Genomic DNA, 25,978 nt, shown 5'->3' on the forward strand with positions numbered 1-25,978 from the left:
TTTGAATTTGAAGGCGGGCGATAACATTTCCCTGCCAAACTCCACAGAAACCCTAAATCATGGGAGTTCTATTAAGTTCTATCTATCTATCTATCTATCTATCTATCTATCTAAAATGCTAAAAAAATGCTAGCAGCCTAGCTATGAAAAATACCTAGCTCTATCTTAGCTAGCTAGTTAGCTGGGTGAAAATGCTAGCTGCCTAGCTATGAAAATCTCTCTCTCTCGCTCTCTCTCTCTCTCTGTCTCTCTCTCTATCTATCTATAATGCTAAAAAAATGCTAGCTGCCTAGGTATGAAAAACACCATAGCTCTATCTTCGCTAGCTAGTAGCTGTGTGAAAATGCTAGCCGCCTTGCTATGAAAATATCCATCTATCTATCCATCTATCTATCTATCTATCTATCTATCTATCTAAAATGCTAAAAAAATGCTAGCAGCCTAGCTATGAAAAATACCTAGCTCTATCTTAGCTAGCTAGTTAGCTGGGTGAAAATGCTAGCTGCCTAGCTATGAAAATCTCTCTCTCTCTCTCGCTCTCTCTCTCTCTCTCTGTCTCTCTCTCTATCTATCTATAATGCTAAAAAATGCTAGCTGCCTAGGTATGAAAAATACCATAGCTCTATCTTCGCTAGCTAGTAGCTGTGTGAAAATGCTAGCCACCTCGCTATGAAAATATCCATCCATCCATCTATCTATCTATCTATCTATCTATCTATCTATCTATCTATCTATCTATCTATCTATCTATCTATCTATCTATCTATCTATCTATCTATCTATCTATCTATCTATCTATCTATCTATCTATCTATCTATCTATCTATCTATCTATCTATCTATCTATCTATCTATCTATCTATCTATCTATCTATCTATCTATCTATCTATCTATCTATCTATCTATCATGCTAGCTAGGTATCTTGTTAGCTAGCAATCCATCAAGTTCTGTACTTGATACTTGACACATTTTGTTGTTTTTGTTTTGGATTTGCCTCAGACTCCTTGGTATTTGCCTCGCACTAGTTCTGGACTCGGCCATCGGACTTACACAATTTCATTTCTAGATCAGACTGTTTGTGAATTTAGTAGACCGCCTACATCCCTGGGTGGCACTTGCTCCTCTGCGCAACTGCAAATTTGATTCCTAAATGTAGCCTAGGTTTAAAATGACCTAAAAGTGGTCTGAGAAACACCTCGAAATGCCTTTGTCGCTTATTAAGTGGTGTGTTCGAGCATTGACAGACACTCGGTTGACACCGGCCTCCGCGCTTGAGCGCTGCTGTAAATTGACATTATCGTCAGGAGCTTTTGATCTACGGCGAGCGCTCTCTGATTCACGCCGCTCTATTTGAGGATTAAAAACTTCGTCCCGCTGGGAACGCCGCATGTTTGTACACCGCCGCGTGTGTCGGTATGCGCTTGAGCGCGCCGCGTGTGTGTTTGACGTCCGGTCGCTAAGGGATTAGCGCAGCAGTCAACAAACTCGGTGATTGCTTTGCTCTTTCCAAGCAACTCTCGCTGAAAGGCGGAAAACAACAGAACGCCGAAAAATCAATAAATCAGGAATCGCGTCATCACAAGAGCTGTTTTGATTTTTTTTTTTTTGGGTTACCCGCTCTCTTTAATTTGGCGCCCCTGTTGGTGGGCCGCATCGCACGCTCCGCCGAATTCGCCCGCCACGTTTGTCTCTGCTGACTTTTCCCCGCCTGGCGGTGTAATCAAGCGCCGCGCCGCCAAGCGTGCGCTATTCGATTATTCTTCGACCCACACAATTATGGCGATGGCGTCTTTGTACCCCTTGAAACGTCTCAGGCTGTTAGAATAACCAAAAAAAAAAAAAAACTGAGAGAAAAGAGCACGAGCGCATTATGCTGAGCGTTGCCACGGAGACGGAGGTCAACAGCTTTTGCCGCAGAGTGCATGTAACCACGGGAACAAAGCATTATTTTGTGTGGCAATATAATGGCTTACGTTTTAAACGGCGGCTTCTATCGCCGGCTAATATCGGCAATTATGCACGGAGCAATCAAACAAAAACCAAAGGACAAAACCCGCATCTTTTCGGGGCGGGCCCGCTATTACTTTTTTTCATTCATTATTTATAGCTACTGAATGTCTGAGTTTTGCGAAAAATTGCTTTTAAATGGAAGGTAATATCCGCAGTAATGCTCATACTCAAAAGCAACCAAAGGACAAAGCGCGCATCTCGTTTAGAATGGACGTGCTTTTACTTTTCTCACTTTGAATAATTATGGGAAATTTGAAACGATAGACGTTTTTGTTAAGGACATCCGCAGCCGCAATGTTAGCGTGTGCTAATATTTTGGTAGAATATCGTCATTGCATACGTCGGCATTTATTAGTATGTTTTAAAATGTGTTGGCAAGTCTAAATGACAAAATATATAACAGTCACAAAATGAAAATGTGTTAGCTAACATGTTAGCATGTGATAATCTGTACTGCCTCCTTTTTTTGCGTGTGTTAGCATGAGCTGAATGATTGAGCCTAGTAATAAGTAGTAGCGTGGAAGCCTGTAGCGGTCACTGGCATGTCGACGCGCTGATGCGTGCCACAAAGAGCAGAGTGCAAGTAAATAATCCATAAAGTCAAGTAAATCCCAGCAGCAGCGGCAGGAAATAGCTCATGTCCACATTTAGGAAGCTTCTCTTTTTTCATTTTTCATGACGTGAGGTTGGAAAGGTTACGTCCCTCTATCGGCCCGACGGGCGCTTTTAGCAACTGAGGTCATACTAGAGAGCTAGCTGTAAGCTAACATTCTAGGGCTACATTGACAATGGTTTGAAGTACTTTTTCTTACTGACTATGTTAGCTGTTAGCGTAAGCATCTAGTTTAGGATCTGAGGACTGTTTGTGTGTATATTTTTCCCAGACAAGATTAAAAGGTAACATTAAAGGGATAGTGTGTAAGATTTAGACAGTTTTTCATGGCGGCCAGCAGGAGGTGCTGCATTTACCATTGTCTGTAACTATAACAAACATGGCTAAGTGCCACTCCCACATGTAATATAATTTAATGATAACTATATTAAAATATCCTGGTGGTCATTAAGAACACATTAATTTGCAAGTTTTGGAAATTTACAATCATTTAATTTATTCTTTTTTAATGAAAAACGGTCATCTTAAACACTGCCCATTTAAGGTCAAATTTGTGGTCCGAAGACCATGTTGCAGAGAGCTACATGTTAGCATTAGCATAAGGTTTGAGGAAGTCTACATGTCTTACCCTTTAAGAAGGTTAGCATACCATGACAATGTTCTATTCCATTTTCTCTTAGCTGCTATTTTTTATTTATTTATTTTTTTTTCCCTCACAAAACCAGCCTTAAATTGCAGAGATTATTTTTGAGGTTTTGACAAAAACATGAATTTTTGAGAGGTGTCCTTTTTGCGATGCTATAAAAACAATTTTCTTATACTTTTATTCATCAGCAGCCAAAATCTTCATAATGTAATCAAAGTGTACAAAAAATGGATTAGCAGATGATACACAACACTGAAAGTTAAATGTACCAAAATTGTGAATATGTTTTTTTCTCAAAACTAGGAATTTCAAAATAGAAACATTCCATTTTCTGTAACTTTGTCAATTCTTGGGCCACGCCATGTGTTATATTTCATACTAAAGGGAATTGAGTGTAGAGTCAGAATATATCAACATCTAAATTTTCATTTTGGTGCATGATTTTGCTAAAACGTCAATTTTTTTTTTTTTTTACTAAACATTGATAGCTGTTAGCGCTAACTTTACAGGGTATAAGATGACGATATTTGCGATTACCATTTTGACTTCGGTGTTACCTGTTAGCATGCCGACTGAATTTCCTGTCCAGCGACCGAAATTTTGATGATTTTAGCAATTGAGGTCACGCCCCCGCTAGCCACCGTTAGTTATGTCTTTTCTGGCGTGGGCATTTATTTGCTGACAAGCCGCAACTTAAGACACAAACCGTCGCCCGAAACCCTGTCGTGTCGCCATGATTAAAAAAGTGAGAAAGGCATTTATCCGGCTGGAAACCACCCGGAACGTTAACGGCGGCGGCTGTGTGACGTTAATGGAAAGAAGAGGCGTCCATGTTATCTGCTGCCCTGCTGTGATAGCAGCAATAAGCTTAGCACGCCTGATAGCAAAAAGAGCTTACGTCTGCTTTAGTCTTGCTGAGGACGGGACACTCTTATTTTCTATTAGCTTTTTTTTTTAATACACAAGCCAGAGAAGTTTGAAGATACAAATATCATCTGTGTGATAGTCCCGTACAAATCCCTTCAAATAGAACACAATAAGAAAATTTAATGAGGCCAAAATAGGCCGAGGAAACACACTTAACACAAAGAAACAACGCGCTAACATAAACACGTTCCAGGCTTTAAATTAAAACAATAACAAAAAAAAAAACAACAACGCACATTTAAGCACAAGAACAGAAATACACACAAACCATTTAAAAAATATGTTTTTTTTTTTAGTATGTTGATAGCATGTCACTGTGTGCCAAGTCAAACGCGCCGCTAGGCTATGCTATCAAAGCTTCTTCTTCAAAGACGACTCAATGAGAACGAGTCCCCATTCCAAAGATGCCTTCCCCAGACGCTTCTCATCTTTTATTCATTTTTATCGCCTGATGACAACGAGACAACGACACAAAGCGTGCGCACGAGGCTGGAGAGCAAGTTGCTAACATTGTAGCATAACAAAGCAAACTTTGAGCTTTACAAAAGAACACTGCTGGTAGATAGCATTATCACATTTGTACTGACCATATAAACATGTATTTTTCATGAAATTGTGCTAACTGTTAGCCTTATAGCATCAAGGCTGATCATAGTTAGCATTAGCATCACAATTGGAATTGAAAAAGAATTTTGATTAGATATCGCCACATACATTGTTTTATACTTCGATTACTTTTTTTACCTCACAAGTAGAAGTTAGCATTAGCATGTTTGTGGCGACTACATAAACATGAATTTTTTTTCATGGAATGAGCTAGCTGTTAGCCTTGTATTAGCAAGAATTGTTCCACAATGTAAACTGTTAGCTCTAGCATCACAATTAGAATTGATAGGGAATTTTAATTCGATATAGCGACATAATCACTTTTGATAACTTTTCACCACAAGGGGATAGCGGTCAGCATTAGCACATCTGTGCTAACTATATAAACATGTATTTTTTCATGCAATGGAGCAAGCTGTTAGCCTTATAGCATCAAGATTGTTTCACAACATTCAATTTCTCTGATGAGCCATTGATATTTGTTAGCATTAGCATCACATTTGGAATTGAAAGAGGTTTTCAAGTAGATATAACCTTGTATTCACAACCTTTTTTTAAAATTACTCTTCTACCTCAAAAGGTTAGCAGTAAGCATTAGCCTCAAATTTGATGATGCTCGGTTCTTTTTTTACTCTGTTGTTAGCATGTAGCGATCAATCAAAGACAAAACAGCGGGCGTGACTTTTGCGTAAACTTAAGCTTCCGACTTTGACATCGACATAGCACAGACGGAGGCTCAGCGTGACGCCGTATGACTCAGCGTGACGGCAGGCGAGTGCGCCGGTTGCTATTCTCATTGTTGTCCTCATTGATATTCATTTTGATATTCATGAGGGAGAAATTAAAAAGGCCGTGTGTCAAACACAACAACACACGCTCACAGAGGGAATTGATACAAGTCACCCGAATGTCACAGTGGGGTGTTGTATTTGAGTTTTTGCTCACTTTGACACCCGTACGATGTTAGATGTTTTGAATGCAAACATCGCAATGAGCACTAGTAAACTAATCTAAAAAAAACCCCGGTTTTTTACCTAATGTAAATGACAAAGCAAAAATAATCCAATAATAAATTAAAAGTTTCATAAACTAGTTGTGTCCAACCCCGCTAACGAACACATCTTGTGATATCCCCCCAGTTTGACCCGGGGTTTACTTCTTTAGCAAAAAAACTGTTGCAAAATTGTAACAAATTTCAATAAGCGATATAAAGTCTAGTAACAAAAAACTAAATTCAACATACAGACTATAAACTGCTATTTTTTTCCTCACTCTTTGAAATCTGTGGCTTATACAGTAGTCCAGTGTGGCGTGTCCACAATTTTTTTATACGAGCCACCAGGGGGCAATCTCCACTTGTAAACAAAGGGAGACAGAAGAAGATGCTATAGAATTATTGATTTTGAGTTTGAACTGGTATTTTACTCACCACCAGGGGGCACAGACCACTGGCAGTCAGGCATGGTACTGTTGTGTTGGTGCAGCATTCCGTCAATCTGAGTGTGAGTGTTATGTTGAAAATATGTTGACGCTTGCCTTACTTTTAAATGTGCATGCATGCTCAATATTTGTTATCACAAAAAAAAAATGTCTTCTGTTAAATTTTGTTGCGGTTAATAATTTGGTGCCTTATAGTCCAAAAAAATAGGTCCGTTTGACCAACAACATCAGGATCTTTAAGTTGTTGTTGTTTTTTTTTTTTACGTTTATAGCCGTCAATGGCAGAGAACAATTTTTTTTCACTCCTTTATTTCTAATGGTGTAATTACCTGAGCCGCTGGTACGCCATCTGGTGGCCGACAATGTAACACAATCATGCCGCTCAGGGGCACCTCCAAGCCTTGGGGATCCTGCTCAAAGTTCTTCCTCAAGTCTGCGGAAATAAAAAAGCTTCAGAATCTCCAAAAAGTCAGCAAAATCACACACTGAATAAAAATTTGGGACTTACAGGCAATCCGCACAGATGCCTTACGGCTTTTGGACGTTCCCAGGTGGCTCCAGGCAACGCAGAGGCACCAGTAGTCTTCAGGACCGTGGAAGTCCTCCACCTGCTGGCGGGACACGTTGATCATCACCTCGCGGATCTTCAGCCCTGTTGGTGATATACGGGGCTATCTGTTAGCATTAGCATCAGGTTTGGAGTCGATATTATTTTTTCCTAATTAAATATTAGGTGCACAAATTGTATGTGACAGAAATTTGCTGAGATGTGAGAGCTCTATAAGGATGCCATTAAAAATGATTTTGCCTCAATTTTGATGTATTTCTCCAAAGATTTGTTAAAAATTCATCAAAAAATGTTGAAAAAATATTAGGAAGAATATGAAAGAAATTTGTAAAAGAGTCATTGAAATGTATTAAAAAAATAAGCGAGCAATTAATTGAAAAAAGGTGTGAAATAAATCCAATTAGAAAAGTCTTTTTAACCCTTGTGGCCAAATTAAGGAAATTCCTTAGATTTTTTTTTTTTTAATGATATCACAAATGAAGCTACGGGAAAAAAATTTCCGCTGAATTATGAAAACGTCAACTTTCAAAATACAACAATTCTGACGTTTCTATGGGATTGCAGCTAAATGTGCGAGATTTTGTGCACAAAAATACTCATTGTCCAAATTTTGGACCATTTAAGATCATTATATTTACACATTTTGAGATGCATTTTAACAGGATTTATTCCACTGATTTTCTTACGATTTTTGCAACATTCTGTTAAGCGGCGGTCAAATTATGTCAGCAAACAGAAAATTCTTTGTTGACTTGTGTTTCACCTAAGTACAGTAGGTGGCGGTAGAAACCAGTCTTAAAGTGTCATCATTATGTCACAGACTACAAAGACAGACCGTATCATTTTTCAAATTTTTTGTGGGTGTTAATAAATGTAACCCACATATGTATGGTGGAAAAATTCCAGTGGTTAAAGGAAAAAAAAAATTACGCCTTTGAAAGAATTGACAAAAGTAGGAAAAAAAATGTATAATTTGCAAAGTGTGCGGGCAAGGGTTAAACTTCTTTTTGAAAAGAGTCTTTCGCCTTATGGGATAGCCGTTAGCAGGATCATACACGCAAGATAAATATAAACTCAATTTTCAAATACCTGAGTAGAAAACAATCAAAAGTCGGCCTTTTTACTTCGGGTCAGCCCGCCAGGCTCAGTCATTGTGACGAGACCATCAAAGGCATCCCATTATTCTGGCAAATGTATTCACCAGCCTGACGCTCATCATCCCGCGGCGCCCCGGAGCCGCAATTTCCTGCGGGTCCAATAAGCTCGTCAGCTATTGTGTGGCGTAATTGAAGGCTTTTAAATGTCCATCGCTCCTCTGACAATTACACATTTGAATGCGGCGTGACGTGATGATTTCATATTTCATTTCCGGACGTGTTAAAACGCCATCTTCCTCTCATTTGGATTGTTGGCGCTGATCGAAAAAAAAAAAAAAAAACTCATTTAATACCAACTGAAATGAAAGATGTATTAATATGCATTTTTTTTTTTGTTCATGTTTTAAAAGGGACATATTACGGAAAACGGACTTTTTATTGCGTTGTATACATAATGGCGCTCTGGAGTGCTTTGCCACACATCAAACGCGAACAAAAGAAAATGTAGTTGTTTGCCTTCTGTGAGCAACTTCTGTGACGGCCGCAAGGTAAGCTTAACTCATTCGATTCCAAAGGCGTGTTTATACGTCTTTTCGTTAAAAAAAAACTAATATATATATATATATATATATATATATATATATATATATATATATATATATATATATATATACATACACACACATACACATATATGAATGTGATACATATTTTAAACCGTGCTCAGGACTGAAAAACATCTCACGGGCCGGGTTAAACCTCTTAGCGGGCTGTACCCGGCCCGCCATCCGTATATTTGCCACCATTGAGTTAACATAACCACACCCACCTAGTTTCACAGCCAATGACAGCTAAGCTATTTGAAGTTCCAGAGCAAAACAATCATTCTCGCGTCGAAGCCGACAAAAGAGCAATTTAATGCCACTAATCAGCAGCTAGCTGTTAGCTAACGCTAATTAGCCCCTTTGCTACGTAACAGATTTAAACCCAGGAACAATCCCCTGCGAGGCATATGTACGAAACACTTTTACCGCACCGTACTTCCTCTCATAACTTAAATTTCCCCTTTAAATGACATCTAAAGGCCAGCGTTAGCATAGCGACACGTGAGCTCGCAAAAAATTTGTTTACTTGGTGACCCCGTTGTGACAAGAGCCTCGAGCCAGAGCACGCTGGGAGGCAGGCAGGCCCTGCCCTCACTTCCACTTCCGCATCATCTTTATTAATGGCCATGCAGGAGAAAGTGATGAATAAACAACAACATGCATGATGATGATGTAGCGCGTCACGCTGCAGGCACACAAGGTGACTCGCGTGGCCTGCAGCGAGCACACGCACAAGTAGACTTTTCTTGGGCTTGAAAGACATTTAGTTTTGTATTGAAACAAAACAAACCTGGTTTAATGCTAGCAAAGTATTAATTGGCTTTGTTTTTAAGTTATAAGGCTAACGATTAGCATTAGCGCAAGTTGAACACTCGGAGACGGGACACATTTACTAATAATTAATAAAGATTCGCGGCACGGTTAGTTTAACACTACTGGGCGAGCTGTTAGCATTAGCATACTTTTTTAATGTTTTATGTTGTGTTTTAAAGTTGTGAGCGCCCACTGGAACATTCACATTTTGTTCCCCAGATGTGTGAGTGTGTGTGTGTCCCTCGCAGGAAGATGTGACACACAAACACACAAAATCCTCCTAGTTCTGTCATTAAAATGCCTCAAGTGCTCATTTGGCTTGTTGATGTGCAAAAACGTGAGCTTGTGCTGATTAGGAGGCACTAAATGCTCACTGAGGGCCACCTCATTCATTTATGCATAAGCTCACACGCTAGCTTGCTAACACGCTAAGCTATAAATGTGAACGCAGCCTTTAGGATTTCTTTCTATGGCTTTTTGTAGTTTTAAAATGATTTGTTCAGAGACATTATAGATGTTGAAGTACATCACAAAATTAGTTTTTTAACCTTAAAAACAAACGGTTTGGAATGCTGTCAGCGAGGCTTTTTTGTGGCACTTAAGGAATTCCAAGACATGAATATTATATGAGTATAAAGTGGTTTATTTATTTTGTGATAAATTTCTAATAGAGTGTGTAAAAATACAGAAAGTGTTTTTTCTGTTTTTTTCTGCTTTTTAACAGCCATTCTCATTTTAAGGTAGGTAACTCATTTTAGTTAAGGGGTCACAGGAAGGAAAATGTATTCTCAAGAGGGCCGGACTGGTAAAAACATGGTGTATAATTTAAAAACAATTGGTGTCAAGTACATGAAGATTTTTGCTGAGCGTGCCGACCTGGTCCCAAATCCCAAAAATAGTCAGCTGTAAATACATAGTAAATAGAATAATTTTTCCATTTGTCTACAAAATACATATTTTGAATCAAACAGATAAGATCAACTACTAATAAATAAATAAATGAAATCTCCAGTGGGAAAAAATACACCTGTCAATATATGTGATTGTACAACATATTTTCAAGGAGTACATTGAAGTGCAAAGAAAATTAAACAGAATTCAGTGGCACATTTTGGACACCCGCCTACAAAAAGTTGAAAACTCATGAAGAAAAAGTCATTACGTCACGTCAAATGCGGAAGCGCTAGAAGACTCATGGGTTCGGTTGTATTCATTTTATTTTTTTAATGCGTCATAAAATCATCTTGCAGACCCCTCCCTGAGGACCAGATGCGGCCCACGCGCCATACATTTCACACCCATGTTCTAGGAGTAGGATCAAAAAAATACGTTTTCAAAATTTGTAGCAACAAGTGGACACATTATGAATATTATTGAACTCCATAAGATCGGTATGTTTATTTTGACTTTTCAATTGAACAGAAAATATCCTTTTCATTATCGTGATCATCATGATGTGCAGAAGCACATCTCTTCTTCCCCTTGTATCAATTTCCGTTCCCTCCTCTTCCTCCTTCAGGTCTTATCTCATCCCGTCAGGGTATCACGTTTTCCTTCCTGAACGAAAGCTTTGTCCTTCAGTGACCTCCTCAGCTCAGATGGCGCTTACATTTGGCTTATTGCTAGCATTAGCAACAAGTACGACTAAAATGTTGACATACGCACCGCAGTTTTACCTTGGACGGCAATTTGTTAGCATTAGCATTGTGTTTGCGGTCCCAAAATAATTGACGCATATTTTTATTTACCATGTATGGCTACCTGTTTGTATTAACGTACACTTTTATGTCCAGCGTCATATTTTTAGCATTAGGAGCACGTTTGGGGACAATGTTAGTGATTACATTTTGGGGTCAAAATAAGGTAATATGTATTTTTTCAACATATGGGACTAGCTGTTAGCATAAGAGTGACGTTTGTAGGCTGAAGACATGTCAACTTGGATGTTTTTTATTATACCAAGCTAGCTTGGATGCTAAAACATTTCTCTTTTGAAGGTTTTTTCACCTTATTGGCTAAAACTTCAGCATTAGTATAAACTATTATTCTCGATGCTTTAGTTTATTTAGTTGCATGGCAGCTACATTCAGAATTGGATGTTTTTGATTACTTTTTCACCATATTAAGCAAGTTGTTAGCATTTGCATACGCTATCATTCACGATATATCAGTTTATCCATTTAGTAACATTACAGCTACTTGGAAAATGACGTTTTTGATTAGTTTTTCACCATATTTGGAACGGTTGCTACCATTAGCTTAAGTTAGTTACGTTACAGCTACATTCGAAAGTTGATGTTCTTAATTGCTTTTTCACCATATTGGAGAAGTTGTTAGCATTAGCATTAGCTATGATACATCGGGGTTTTGTGTTTCCATTTAGTTAAATGACAGCTACATTCGAAAATTGAAGTTATTGATGACTTTCTCACCATATTGGGCAAGTTGTTAGCATTAGCATAAGCTATCATATAGTAAATGAGGCTTTAGTTACAGTACAGCTATACATTTGAAAACTGAATAAATATTTGGAATCAGAAAATGGTTAAAAAATAGTTTGCTAAAAATCTCAGGTTCGTTGCACGTAGAATTTCCGGAAAATATCAATTCCATCAATTTTGGTTTTCTAAATGACAAAACGCGATACATATTTAGATGCACTGTGCATGGTCCATTGTGTTCCGGGATGGGTTCTACTGTGACCGTCGCATGTTGGTTCTTACATCACACTTTCAAAACAACTCCCATCAAAGCATCTTCCTGGAACACACACACAGACAGCCTTGTTTCTTTTTTTTTTTTTATGGTGGGCGCATAATTGTGTTCTTCCCCCCTGGCCAAAACATTGCGGCTCCACCACTGCTCATCTCTTATTCATATACCTATACAATGTAAAAAAAAAAACATCCCACAGTAAACAGGCTTCCATTGTGCATTAGCCCCATCCGACCGTCCTCAGCGTCCAAATTATTAGGTACATGTGCAGCTTGTGAAGAGAAAGAGCCTCTTAAGTGGTCCCCGAGGTGCTCGGAATCAAGGCCCCGGCGCGCACGCTGCGAGACTCCGTTCATGTCTTCATCGCCGCCGTATGAAATATTAAAGGCAACACGCGTTAAAAGAGATCATCTAACTCGGACTCTGACAGCTGCTGCCGCTCGTGAAAAATTCTCAGTGAAGATCTCGTTTGCTGCAGTGCTCTCGTCTCGTCGCCGGACTTGAGTCTGCGCTTGAGCCCGCATGCGGTTGACTCATTGGCTGCCATTGACGGCTAGAGACGGCAAAAGTCCTTCTTAACTCATTCAATGCCAAAGACGGATTTTTACGTTTTAAAAAAAAATTAAACAAGACATTCAATCCCAGGTTACTTATTTGAATTTTGGCTTTTCAGTTTTCGGCTGAAGGTGGGTCTGAAATCAGTCGATATTAAAGTTCTCAATTACTTTCGTCAGTATTTTATGACTAGATTACTTTGGGTTACTTTACTGCCTGAGGAAAATAATTGATTACTTAGTAAGTAAGTTAGTAAATACTTAACTACCACATGGAATTGATTACTTAGCTAAAACGTCTACAGACTTTTTTTATTCAAACACATGAAAAAAAAATCTTTACATCAAAGGGAAAACAGTGAATGAAGACACGAAGGAGCTGAAATTTCACTCAGATGGTGACATCATGTCAACGTTTGAAAAACGTAGTTTAGGAAACTAAACCATTCCTTGGATAAAATACAAGTACAATGTGGAAGAATTTGTCCAAAAAATGGACACCATACTGCACAAGGGTTACGTCAGAAAAAGGACTGCCCGTGCTCAAATAATGCACAATAAAAGGACACTTTTAAATAAGGCTTTGCACATTTAATAGACGTCCGCTTCATCTTCAAAGGACAAAAAATTGATCTGAGGACAATTGAGTCTGAATCAAATCTTCTGTTCTGGATGCAAGAGCTTAAGAATCAATGTCATTAATTTGGAATTAATTTGTTAGCGTCCGCTCCGCCGAAGCATCTCAAGCAGCTCCTCTTAACAGATGCCGCGGGGGCCTCGGCTCACACCATTTTGGTGTTCTGGTGCAGAACACGTGGAGGAGAAGCGGATCTTTTCAGCTCCAATTAGCTCGCCCGTGACATAAATTAACGAGGCGGGCCCGCGCATCCCCAAAACAAGAAGGAAAACATCCTTGTTATGAAGCGAGAATGGGAAGACCCATTTGGACCCAAACGAGTGCTGTGATGAAAGATCACCCTCAGGCATTTGGAGAAAGCTGCCGGGTCCGGTTTAGGGAGTGGGTTGGGGTTACTTCAAACAATAGGAAAGAAAGTACAGATTTAACTTTTAGGCCCCAAAGCATCTTGGACCTCCTTCAAATAATGGTTCTTGATGAAAGTTTTTTCCTGGTGGTTGGTTGAAAAAGTCATTACAGTGGTGTAAAATTCAGACAATGTCCCACATTTTCCTTAATGCAGAACTGCTAAAAGCGTATTTATACTTCGGATTTATGAAGAAAGCAATTGATATCGCTGCGCCATGTGAAATAAAAGAAGCTGTGATGGATTTAGAATCCCTAACTCAAGGATGTCCCAGTCCTCTATCAGTCCGCCATCTTGCATGTTTTCGATATTTCCATCCTCTAGGACACCTGGTTCAAATGATCAGAATTGTTATCGGGGTTCTGCTCAGCTTGAGCTGATTATTTAAATCGGGTGTGTTGGAGGACGGAAAAATACAAAAAAATGCAAGGTAGCAGCCCTCGAAGACCAAGTTTGGACACCCCTGCCTCAACCACTTGACCTAAAACGAACCTGAATTCAGGAACCATGGATCAGAAACCCTAAACCTGTCCCAATTCATATTGTCGTCAAGATCATACCAAAGGAGACTAAAGCACAATCAAGACTCAAGAGTAAAGGCACAGAGACAAGCCCGAGACTTCGGGAGTTCAAGACTGAGACAAGACTAAGCTTGAAGGTGTCCCACTGATGATAGCAGTACTGACTTGGTCTCCACCAGTCTTGATCAACAAGACAGAGTAAAAATGTCTTTGATTACCAGACAAAACCAAGACTCCTAAAAAGTGGTCTCAAGGCCTGACTAGATTCAAGGACCCATCTCAAGAACCGCAGCATTACCATCTATAACCACTGACCCCTAATCCCTATCCCTGAGCCTAAACCCAGTAATAGTTCACAAGCACCGAGTCCTCTGCACTAACGAAGGCAATGTAGGAACAAAGAACTCAAAACCCCAAACTTCCATATCATAACCAAGAAGCCATAACCTCTAACCCGAACTGTAAAGTAGGTACCCTTACTGTACTTTCCTCAGAATCTTACCCTACTTTCCTCACCCTACTACTGTCCTCAGAAGAGTATCTTAAGATCTCATCTTAACCCAAACAACTGTTGAGGAACCAGGAAACCTATCTTTGGAATAACCTTTGTATCCATGAGAAATGAGAAGAAAGTGTTTTCAGGAGCTAGGAATCTAGAATCCTAACCCTTATCCAAAGGTTACCTTTGCCCAGGGTTTGAGTAAGAGTGAAGCTTACTAATTTCTACTTGATATGTTTTCATAAATGCATGACATAACCTTAGTGCAGGAATCAGAACTCAGGCCTTGTAACCTGAAATCGGAGGACTCGTTCATATGCATCGGGAGGAATTGGAGGAATTGATTCTTCTAAATCAGGTTGAAACCCTTCACGTGTCAAAAAGTTGAGGGCTATATTAGCACTCGAATAACAAACGTTTTGAAAAATCAACCTCAGACCGAGCTAAGTTAAGCAAGGACCCGGTCTAGTCCGCTTGAGACGGTTTTGAAAGAGCTTTGCCCCTACCTGTTCCCAGGTCGGTATGCTCACGGGACGCGTGCTGGCTCTGGTGGACCCACTCGCCATTGCACTTGAAGAAGATCTGCAGGGCGGGCCTGGCCTGGCAGCGCAGCTTGATGGGGTTGCTCTTGATGATGTACGCATCCGCCGGCTCTTCCACGAAGCGCGGCAGCGTGCCGGATGGACCGTGCTGCTGGCTCTCGCCGCGGACCCCTGCGCCGAAATCAAATCAAATCACAGTCAGACTCGGCGGAAACACTTTGCACGACATCGAATGACTGGAAGGCTTTTGACACGCGGGCTGTCAAACTGCCTCCGCCTTGTCAACGTGTTAAACGTCTCCATCCATCAAATTCCCATCATCCCAAATCTTCCGCCATCGCACCCTTCCGCCCCGCGACCGGCCGCCGGCTATCTAATCGTCTTAACCGGCACTTGCGCCCGCTTTTGGATGACGAATCCTCGGCATAATCAGGAAACGTTCACCCCGTGCGCCACGGTCGATGGTTAGCGAGCCGACCTTAACAATTTTCGCCCGTCCGTCTAGAACGCAGGTGTCGAACTCCAGTCCTCGAGGGCCGGTATCCTACATGTTTTCAAACCTTTTCCATCAAAAACACCTGATTCAAATGTTTTGGATCATTTTGGAGCTCCTGCAGAGCTTACTAATGAACTAATCATTTGAATCAGGTGTGTTTGGGAAAGAAAACCGGAAAACATGCTGGATGCCGGCCCTCGAGGACTGGACTTCCACACCTATGGTCTAGAACTATTCCCAACCGCTGCAGGAAATGACCGAGTACTTTGAAAATGTTCTATTGATTCCAAGTAGGGCATTTTGGTCAACTACCTACCGTTTTTGTCACGTAATCAAGGGTTCGGGTTTCCACCTGTTTCTCGTCGGTTTGGTAAACCGGCGTTGGCGGCTAGCATTTCTAACGGTTCAGAAAGCATTACTACTTAGTTACTTATTTTCTGGAGGCTCTAAAAGAAATAGTTTATGGTAGAGGAGCCTATAATACCCTTCAGAAGTCGGTCTTCATCACACAGAAGACGGCTGGTCAGAATATGTCCTTGGTGGAGCTGACGTTTTGGAGTTTTGTGTTTTATGTCCGGTCGTTAAACTTCACAACGCTCGGCCCAACAAACAATGACAAAACCCAAATGCTGGACGATTTATTTCCTATCTGACCTCCATCTCTTGGAGGAGTTTGTTCCAGAAGGAAATGTGGAAATGAGTCTATAATGTTCACGTCACAGAAAGATGTCCATCTTCAGGAAGTACTCGAGATTTTAAACAAAAGAAACAAACATGCAAGACTTTAAAAGTATTGAATGAATGAATTGCTTTAGGAAAATATAAGTTCATAAAACAAATTTTATGTTCAGTAGGTTATTCAATTTCATTTTTCCACCCGACTTGTCATGCATGTGCCACCTCTCGTTACCTGTCAAGTTAATGATTTATTTTTATGAACACGTCTCCACTATGATCCCAAAAGAGGACGCTTTAATATTTTTATGTGGACAAATATTTATTTGTAATTATTTTTTGAGAGCAATACTGACACTCTATGTTGATAATTTATTTATAATATTTATAATTATTTGTTTTTTGAGAACAGGCCTGAAACTTGATGTTGATTATGTGTTATGGACAAATATTTATTAATCATTAAGTTCATGATTTCTTTTTATGAACAAATCTTTACTGTAACACCAAATGAAGATACTTTGTTTCATATTTTTCTGTGAACAAATATTTACTCATGATTATTTTATTTTGAACAGGTCGTTATTTTGATTATTTTTTGTGGAAAAAATATTAGTAATGAAGTTATAAAAAATATGATTATTTTATTTTGAGCAGGTTTTTATTTTAATTATTTTTTTGGTGGAAAATATTATTAATGAAGTTATTTAAAAATATGATTATTTTATTTTGAGCAGGTCTTTATTTTAATTATTTTTTTGTGGAAAAAATATTATTAATGAAGTTATTTAAAAATATGATTATTTTATTTTGAGCAGGTCTTTATTTTGATTTTTTTTGTGGAAAAAAACATTATTAATGAAGTTATTTTTTTAAACAGATTTCTTCTATGACACAATGGTTTCAGTCATAAATCAGTGAAAAAAATTGTCAATTTGAAACTATTTTTTGTGATTATTTTTTGACTGAAACCTGCACTTTAATTATGACCCTTCCGAAAAGTCTTTAGCAAACACATCATGAATGCGCTGTTCTTTTGAAAATCAATAGGATTCTCGCCATGACCCAGCAATTATTCTCACGGTTTGATGAAGACCGATGGCGAGGTGTCAGGAAACGTATTAAAGTCGCCATTGATCTCCGCTACCTTGGCCACCAAGCTTGAGAAAAAAAAAAAATCACTAGGACATTAAAAATCAATAGGATAGTTCAATGACGGGTTCAATTAAAAAAAAAAAAAAACAAGGATTGCGCAAGCTCCTCAAGAGCCAAATCGGAAGCGGAAGAAAACAATCAGCAGATTATCTTTACCTGGTTAAATCAATGAAGCGAAAACCCGGGCAGGGATTTGGCCAGGACTTGAACTTCGCGCGAGCACTTTGGCATTTCCACAGAGACCGCATGTCGTCTTCGCTGAGTCAAAACCAGCGTGCGACCCGTAGATATCCACACACGCTCAAAGAACCAAATGGTGCGATAATATCATGTGACACGCGACATCCACTCACATGACTCATTCATAGTGCTCGTTGGCGGACCCTTTTTGCCGCCGCCAATATGTCGCACTTGCGGGGCCAGATTGAGGTTAGTCTCAATCGAGCGGGTGGACGTCATTCAAATCATAAAAAACACACACGCACAGATCAGGGTGAAGAAAATGGTGGAGATTTCCCAATATTAACGTGAAGACGTTGCGTCGGAACACAGATGCTTGACGCAGGATGTGATGATCGCGCGAGCTCATCAACACGCAATGTGTCTTAATTAGCAGGAGTTCACACACTCAGCTGCAAGGAAGTGTGTGTGTGTGTGGCGACATAACACATTACAATACAAACGCATGTTTAAAGTTTGCTCTTTATCGCTACAGGAGAAGACACGCGGACTGCTATTCGAGAAAATAGAAAAAGGCGGGGAAAAAGAAATAATCGTCAATGCAATCGTGTTGCAATTAGCATGTTAACCATGCGGGGTAAACACCAGTTGTATTACCCCGATAAATTGTTTTTGATGTATGTTAATATGAGCGGCTGGTTTGACGGAGACTGATGTTTACAAGATTGCGAGCGGCTACGGCGCACACCAAATCGCCTCGTGTTTACAAAAACACCTTAGTTTCGTTAAGGAATTGTGAGGTTTTTTTTTATCTTTGAGACAATCACACACAAGGGCCAGTGAGAACTCATTGACTTAATGAAAAAATTATCTATCTATACAATGTGTATATATATATATATATATATATATATATATATATATATATATATATATATATATATATATATATATATATATATATATATATATATATATCCCAAAGAGGACACTTTAATATTTTTATGTGGACAAATATTTATTTATAATTATTTTTTGAGAGCAAGACTGACACTCTATGTTGATGATTGATTTTTTTTTGTGGGCAAATATTTATTTATGATTATTTGTTTTTGAGAACAGGCCTGACACTTGATGTTGATTATGTGCTGTGGAGAAATATTTATTAATCATTAAGTTCATGATTTCTTTTCGTGAACAAATCTTTACTGTAACCCCAAACGAGGGTACACATACTTAATAATATTATTATTATTATTATTATTATTAATATTTTTCTGTGCACAAATATTGATTTATGATTATTTTATTTTGAGAAGGTCTTTATTTTGATTATTTTTTTGTGGAAAAAATATTATTAATGAAATTATTTAAAAATATGATTATTTTATTTTGAACAGGTCTTTATTTTGATTATTTTTTTGAAAAAAAAATATATACATATATTAGTGCTGTCTTTTTTTAATCATTTTTTGTTTAACACTATTATGAACTATTACTATTACTATTATGAGCACTGGTGCTGTTTGAACCTTTTATTTGTTTTGAACCTATAGCCGTTATTAGCACCCTGATTTTTTTTTTCATTTCATGCTTTGTTATGGGGGGGTGGGGGGGTTAATCTCAAAATTTTCTACAATTGCAATGAAGCATATATATATATATATATATATATATATATATATATATATATATATATATATATATATATATATATATATATATATATATATATATATATGTTTTTTTTTTTCTCCCAAAGACCACAGCATGAGTTCCAAAATAAGGAGGCTGAAGTTGGAGGCTGAAATCGCAAATAGGTGGCAAACGGGGTGGCGTTTGTCAACGGCGCATTGATTAACTGCTCCTTATGCCCAGCAGATGGATGCGGTGGGTGGCGGAGGTGAAGGAGCATCTGCTACCACAATGATGCGAAGACCTTATTAAAAAAAAAAAAAGAGAGAGAAAAATTGGCCCGTAAACGCGCACGTGTTTGCTCGGCGAGGCAACAGAATTTTTCTTGGTGTCAGTCATTTTGGATTGACATGCGTGCCTTAAGAAAGAGACGTCAGTCTACTTCACTCGGTTCAAATCCGCCTTGAAACTTGTCAGTGTTGGGCTACTTTTAGCTACAACCGTCAAAACATCGGCTCGTACCCCTAGCCAGCCTTGTTTTTAAGCCATATTTATCAAAGACACAAAATTAGTTTTCACATAAACAGATGATAGAATCAAACAAAATCTTGCACATGAGCTTCATTGAAGACACAAAATTGTCCATGATGTTTCCAAATACACTTTTTTGTTGACGTTTTGTATCTGAAGATACCATCTTTTTGATGTTGATAAAAAAAAGACATCAGGTTATTGCTAAATAATTGTCTTTGATATTATTAAACATGGATTTAACCCAAAATTCATTTTGGTTCTGACAAAAAAAAAGCAGAACTCTAAACTGATTTTTAGAATATGGAAAATGGTAAACCGTATACCATATACGTCAGGGTAGTTTTAAAGGCTCATATCAAATATGTGCATATAAATTACATTAGGCACATTGTTGTTTTTTGATATCGCGAACCAGGAAATGAAATGTCTTGTTTACCGAAGCCGCGCAGCTGCCTTGCCCCTTTCATGACATTGATCAATGCCAGCTGGCCATAAAACATCCATGTATACATCATATTGACTGCTCATCCATACGAGTGTCGCGGGCGCTGGAGCCTATCCAGCTGAGTGAATAAAGAGGCCAAAAACAGGCATTTTACTGAAATTAAAATGCGGCATTTTCTACAGTAAAACATAACAAATAAATGAAACATTGCCGTTTATTTGCGCAGCTCGATGCTTTGATGTTAGTTGTGTTGACGTTTAGGGTATAATTGTAAAAAAAATATATATATATTTCCTTTATACATTATGTTGAAAGACAACCTAAAATACTTCAGCAAAAAATAGACATCAGGTTCAGAGAATTCCGTCTCTGATTTTGCCCAAAACAACTACGTTAGTTTCGTTTCCGCTAAACGTTTCACTCAATCAAATTGTTGTCCAAATATTTCGACTTCAGTAAAAGCTTACAAAACAGCCGCGCCGTGTGTGTAAGAAAACCTTTCGTGTCAAACTACAGCGGGAGAAAATTCAATCGCGATTTTGTTTGACGTTTTAAGAAACTTTTTTTCTAGCGTCTCCTCAGGACGCTAAAATCGGAACGACCACGTCTGCGGCGATGATCTTCTTTCTGTTGCTCTCCTTAAGAGCAGAAAGATGCGGCGGCGCTTTGTTCAAATATTGATGCAAACCTCTCGTCTGTCGTCTCGCACACACTTGGAAGCTTTTTAGACTTTTTCATGCGTTTGGGTACACTTGTGACATGAAACGGATCATCAATCCTGTTTCATAAATGTACCAAAAATAAATAAATAAACGCAGCGGGTAGAAATCTTGGTTTTGGTTTACATTTATGTTATTTTATTGTAAAAGAAAACATACGTTAGGTTCACTGAAGTCTTTATAGTCTTTGATGTTTGGGGAAATGGAGACTTTAAAGCATGTTAAAATCCGCCTTGAAACTTGTCGGTGTTGGGCTAATTTTAGCTACAACCTTCAAACCATCGGCTCGTATCGCTAGCCAATGACGTATTTTATGCCCTATTCATCAAAGACACAAAAATGGTTTTCACAAAAACAGATTTTAGAATCAGATAAACTCAACATGTTTCCAAAAACGCCTTTTCGTTGACTTTTCTGGAACTCAAGACGCTGTCGATATTAGGAATCAGGTGAGAAACTCAATGCCATTTCATACTGGTAAATAATATATTAGGGTGAGAAAAGCAGAGGCTTTTGTCATGCAAACACGTGGGAAACATTGCCCCCTGGTGGTAGGATGACAAAGTGCTTGATTTGACAGCTTTTAATATCAGCTGAATTAATCGTGGCAGCCAATATCGCGATTGCAATAAAATCTGCTGAATTGCGCAGCCCTACTGACATTTGTATGAAACGACACTTATTTCTTCGCCGCTCACAAAAGCGTGAACCCAAAGTTCACCGAAGACGAAATCATCCTCTGTTTACAAAAACACATGTCGAGCAGAAGTGTTTGCGGTACCCGCGGCCTCGCCTCCAATCCCCCAGGTGGCGCCGCGCGTCTTCATCAGGGTAGCGACAGCTTGCCAACCTGCTGGCGGCAGACGGGCGACGGCGCTTCCCACGGCGCCGTCGCCTTCAAAGAGACGAGAGTCGCGAGCAGAAGTGGGTCAGCCGTCGAGTGTCGGCGTGACGAGCGTCTCCCGACCGCGCGGCAAATCATCGATCTGTACACGTTTGTTTTTTGTTTCTTATGGAACATGACACCTCATTCATCTGCGCTTGCTCCTTACGCGTCAAACCGAAAGACGCAAAGACGACGAGGCAAGCGCTCCTAATTCAGATCAACTTCACAGATACTAACATCCTGTTGAGGTCTCTGTTTCTTAAGATTAATGACAAAAATGAACAGAATAAACACAAAAAATCAAATGAAGTGAATTAGTTGCGACGTCTTCGATGCGAGTCGAGATGACAGGTGTGCATTACGTCAAGTTTTAAATCAGATGTGAATTTGAAGTCACAGATTCAAATCGTGTGCAGAAATAGATGTGGATCAGATGTGAACCCCCGGATGTGGATCAGATGTGAAGTTACAGGTTTGAAGTACCCGATATGATTTACTTCAAGGTATAGATAAGTTGTGGTTCTGATTTGAAAGCCTAGATGTAAACTACGGGTCAAGTCATCAATTTAAATTCAAAGATGTGAAGTGAAAGATGTTAGATTTAAGATCACAGATGTGCATAATATCAAATCAAAGCTGTAAATCAGAAAGTGAATTTGATGCGAAAGAAATCGGTGCATCTCAGGTGTAAACCGCATGACTTGGATTAGGTGTGAATTCAGGTGTCAAGTCACAGATGTGAATTTGATGAGAATTCTCGATGGGAAATCATGTGAATTAGAAATGAAGTCAGATCTGAAAACAAGTCTGAAAATTTGATGTGAAGTTATAGATGTGAATTACATGGGAGGAAATACATGCAGATTAGATGTAAACCATGTGATGTGGATTAAATGTGAATTTGATTTAAAGCATAGATGTTAAATCATGTGTATTATAGGAGAATTACAAGTGAAATGATGTGTCAACTCAGAAATATGAATAAGATGAAAATCCAAGATGAAAAGTGATGTTGATTAGAAATAAAGTCAGTTACGAAAGCAAGAGATTTGGATCAGATCTGAACCCCCTAATGTGGATTCGATGTGATTTCAGGTTGGAAAACAAAACTGGAATCTGATGCGAAATCACAGATGCGATATAGACGTTCAGGAAGAGATGTGTATCAAATCTGAACACCCAATGTGGATTAAATGTGAATTCAGGTGTGAAAACAAACAGAAATTTGATGTGAAATCACAGATGGCGATTTAAATGCGAAGAAAGGGATGTGGATCAAATCTAAAGCCCCTGATGCGGATCAGATGTGGATTCAAGTGTCAGAAATGTGAATTCCATGTGTTATTTATTCTTTCATCGATTTCTTAATCTTTATGATGAAGAACAGCGACAATTTGTTGATGCAGAAAAACCATCTCCGGTTGGATATATCTTTGAAAAAAAAAAAGTTGCAAGCTCAACAACAACAAAAGTGATGAGTTGTGATGAATACTATGTATACATTTTAAAAGGCTACTCTAATCTAGCGTGCGTACAGATGATTAATGACATTAATATATTTTTGCGGATATTAACTTTCTTTATTGCATCTCATTTCCTTGCTGCCACCAAGCAAGCGGCAAAAAGCTGCAAGGTGCCACAAAGCTTTTCTCACGTTAAAGGCCAGGCTGCACTTTCATTTATTCATGCCTCCTCTTTATTTGTGTCCAAAGTGTGACGATTGTTTTAACTTATTTATCGAGCCTCTCGCGCAGGACTTTCATTAGAGAGAGCTGTCGACCCGCCGGAGTCATGCCGCAAAATCTTCAATTATGCCGCCGTCTCTTCTTGTCACGCGGATCAAAAGGCCAGATGGAAAGCAAGAGTAAGCAAGAATAAGCCATTACTTTTCTTTGTTACCACGCCCGTAGCAACAAACTTATTATGTTAAAAAAAAGATAATTGATTCACCTTTGGGACATCTAATTCTCACGTGGAACAGGTCTCGATCAGGTTTCTCGCACTGAAGCAGTTTGAGCGCAAAATAAAATACCTAAAGATCCGTTCACAGAAATAAATCACTAACTTGACAGGTGACGAGTGAAGGCACGTGGCAAGTTGGATTATGGCAAGCCCCCCACCTCACAACCAAGTGTCTAAGTCAAGTTGCAACTCTCAAAAAAAGGGACTTAAGTCCCTCCAAGCTGCGAGTCTGCGGCTCTGCTTTTGGGGCGTCAAATAACCAGGAAAAGGGAAGTTTACGAAGCTAATTTTGTGAGGCCAAAACAAATCATCGGTCTGGCAGGCAAAAGGAAAAAGTATGCCTAACAACGACAAAAGCAGTAGCTTGACGGCTAAGCTACGTTATGAGGTCATCCAAAGTTTAAATGCTAACGAACCTGAAAATTTTGGCGCAAGTTTGATGACTAAAGAATCAAGCGACAGAAAAAGCAGTTATGATAGTTAACGAACCTGAAAATTTCCAGTTTGCCGCAAGTTTGATGACTAAAGAATCAAGCAACAGAAGAAGCAGTTATGATAGCTAAAAAAGCTCAAATAACAACAACAAAAAAAACAGTTTAAGGACCAAACCACAAGACAGTCGGCAGTTTGAGGTCCAAACAACTATCAAAACAAAATTTTAAGGCTTTGTCTTCAACAAAAGCTGAATTTTGAGACCGAAACAAACACAGAAGAAGCAGTTTGACGGCTAAACGACAAGAGTTGGAAGCCTGAACAAGAGAGGCAGCAGTTTGAAGATCCAAACAATAAGAAAGCCAGCAGTTTCTGTCTTAAGCAACAATGAAATCGGAGTTCTGACGTTTATACCGTGACAGAAGCAGCACTTTGATTTCCAAACAATGACAGAAGCAGCGGTTCGAGTACAACAGGAAGAACACAAGTAGCAATTTTCATATCTCAACTCTTGTGCGGTATTTTGATCATTTTTGACTAACATGTAAAGACAAAAAAAAAAAATTCGACAAAATGCCACACAAGTGTTAATTTTGACCATTTTGGGTCATTTTCTTCCACAGCTTTCTCGCAGTATTTTAGCCAATGGATGGCACCCTTCTGATAACTCATTAGTCATGCTCTATTGAACTTTGACATCTTCTCGCTATCTGGGTGAAATTTCAGCTCCCTCGTTTGAACAAAATACAGCACAAGGGTTAAAAAAAAAAGTTAAGCGGAAACAACAGAAGCTAGCTGTTCTAATTTAACGGAAAATGTCAACGAAGGGGTTAACGCCATCTTTCTACCTATAAAGCTCGAGGGCGGAGATGGCGGCCGTAATCCCGGAGCGCGGACCTCCCGCCGATAACATTCCTGAAGAGTGTGCGCGGGCGGATTAAAAAGTAACGGAATACGTAATGGCACCGCGAAAGATGGAGACGGGCAGCGGTGGGCTTCTCCGCATTGAAAATTCATGAACGTCAAGCAGTGCTTTTCTGTGTGCCAAAAGGTGGCTAATGGCGCCTGAAAAATGCAGGAAAGCCAGATTTTCACTGAAAAAAAAAAGTTAAATGACTCCGATTAACGCCTTCGCTGCCAGCCCATTGGCTGTTTTGACGTCCATTGACGTCAATGGTAGTGAATGACTTAATTATGGGGAAAATCTGCAATATGTTCTCATGAAGTTGCGAATGAAACCATTGTCCATGTATTCAACCCCATATCAAAGGAAAAGCATACTAAAATAGTAAAATATTGAATGGATTGTGAAAACATGACGACTTTCAATACGCCACACTGCCGTCCCTTCTAAATAATTGCAAACGGGAGGTCGAGAGGTACATCTCAAAGGTATGAAATTTAGCCCATGTTGGGCTCATTTACTGCCATTAACAATTTGAAATGTATTGACAATTTTGGACATTGAAAAAACAAGGTTTTATCATTAATTTTCCCTGATTTTTGCATTAATCCTTTTAACGGCAACTCACCAACAGGGCGCTATATAAATTTTTGTGTTGACACCACAAAACCAACGGGTGGCATAGCGGCCAATTTATGAAATTAGCAAGCCTTTCAATGACTTTGATGATTGGCTTAGCCTGGACTTCCATAAT

The 25,978-nt window shown here is 39.0% G+C and overlaps 1 protein-coding gene across 2 annotated transcripts in view; it reads right to left on the reverse strand.

Moving 5' to 3' along the window:
* The window catches only part of LOC148411910 (netrin receptor UNC5D-like), a 129,278-nt gene that overhangs the window by 16,835 nt on the left and 86,465 nt on the right, over positions 1-25,978 (reverse strand). For both annotated transcript variants that reach the window (XM_088434238.1, XM_088434237.1), the window contains 3 exons: positions 15,166-15,372; positions 6,753-6,896; positions 6,574-6,677 (listed from right to left, as the gene is read on the reverse strand). In XM_088434238.1, coding sequence (XP_088290364.1) covers positions 6,574-6,677; positions 6,753-6,896; positions 15,166-15,372 — 455 coding nt within the window. The remainder of the gene's footprint in view (positions 1-6,573; positions 6,678-6,752; positions 6,897-15,165; positions 15,373-25,978) is intronic.

Source organism: Hippichthys cyanospilos, chromosome 15, assembly GCF_059441005.1.
Source record: "Hippichthys cyanospilos isolate Australia breed blue-spotted pipefish chromosome 15, RoL_Hcya_1.0, whole genome shotgun sequence".
Classification (NCBI taxonomy): Eukaryota; Metazoa; Chordata; class Actinopteri; order Syngnathiformes; family Syngnathidae; genus Hippichthys; species Hippichthys cyanospilos.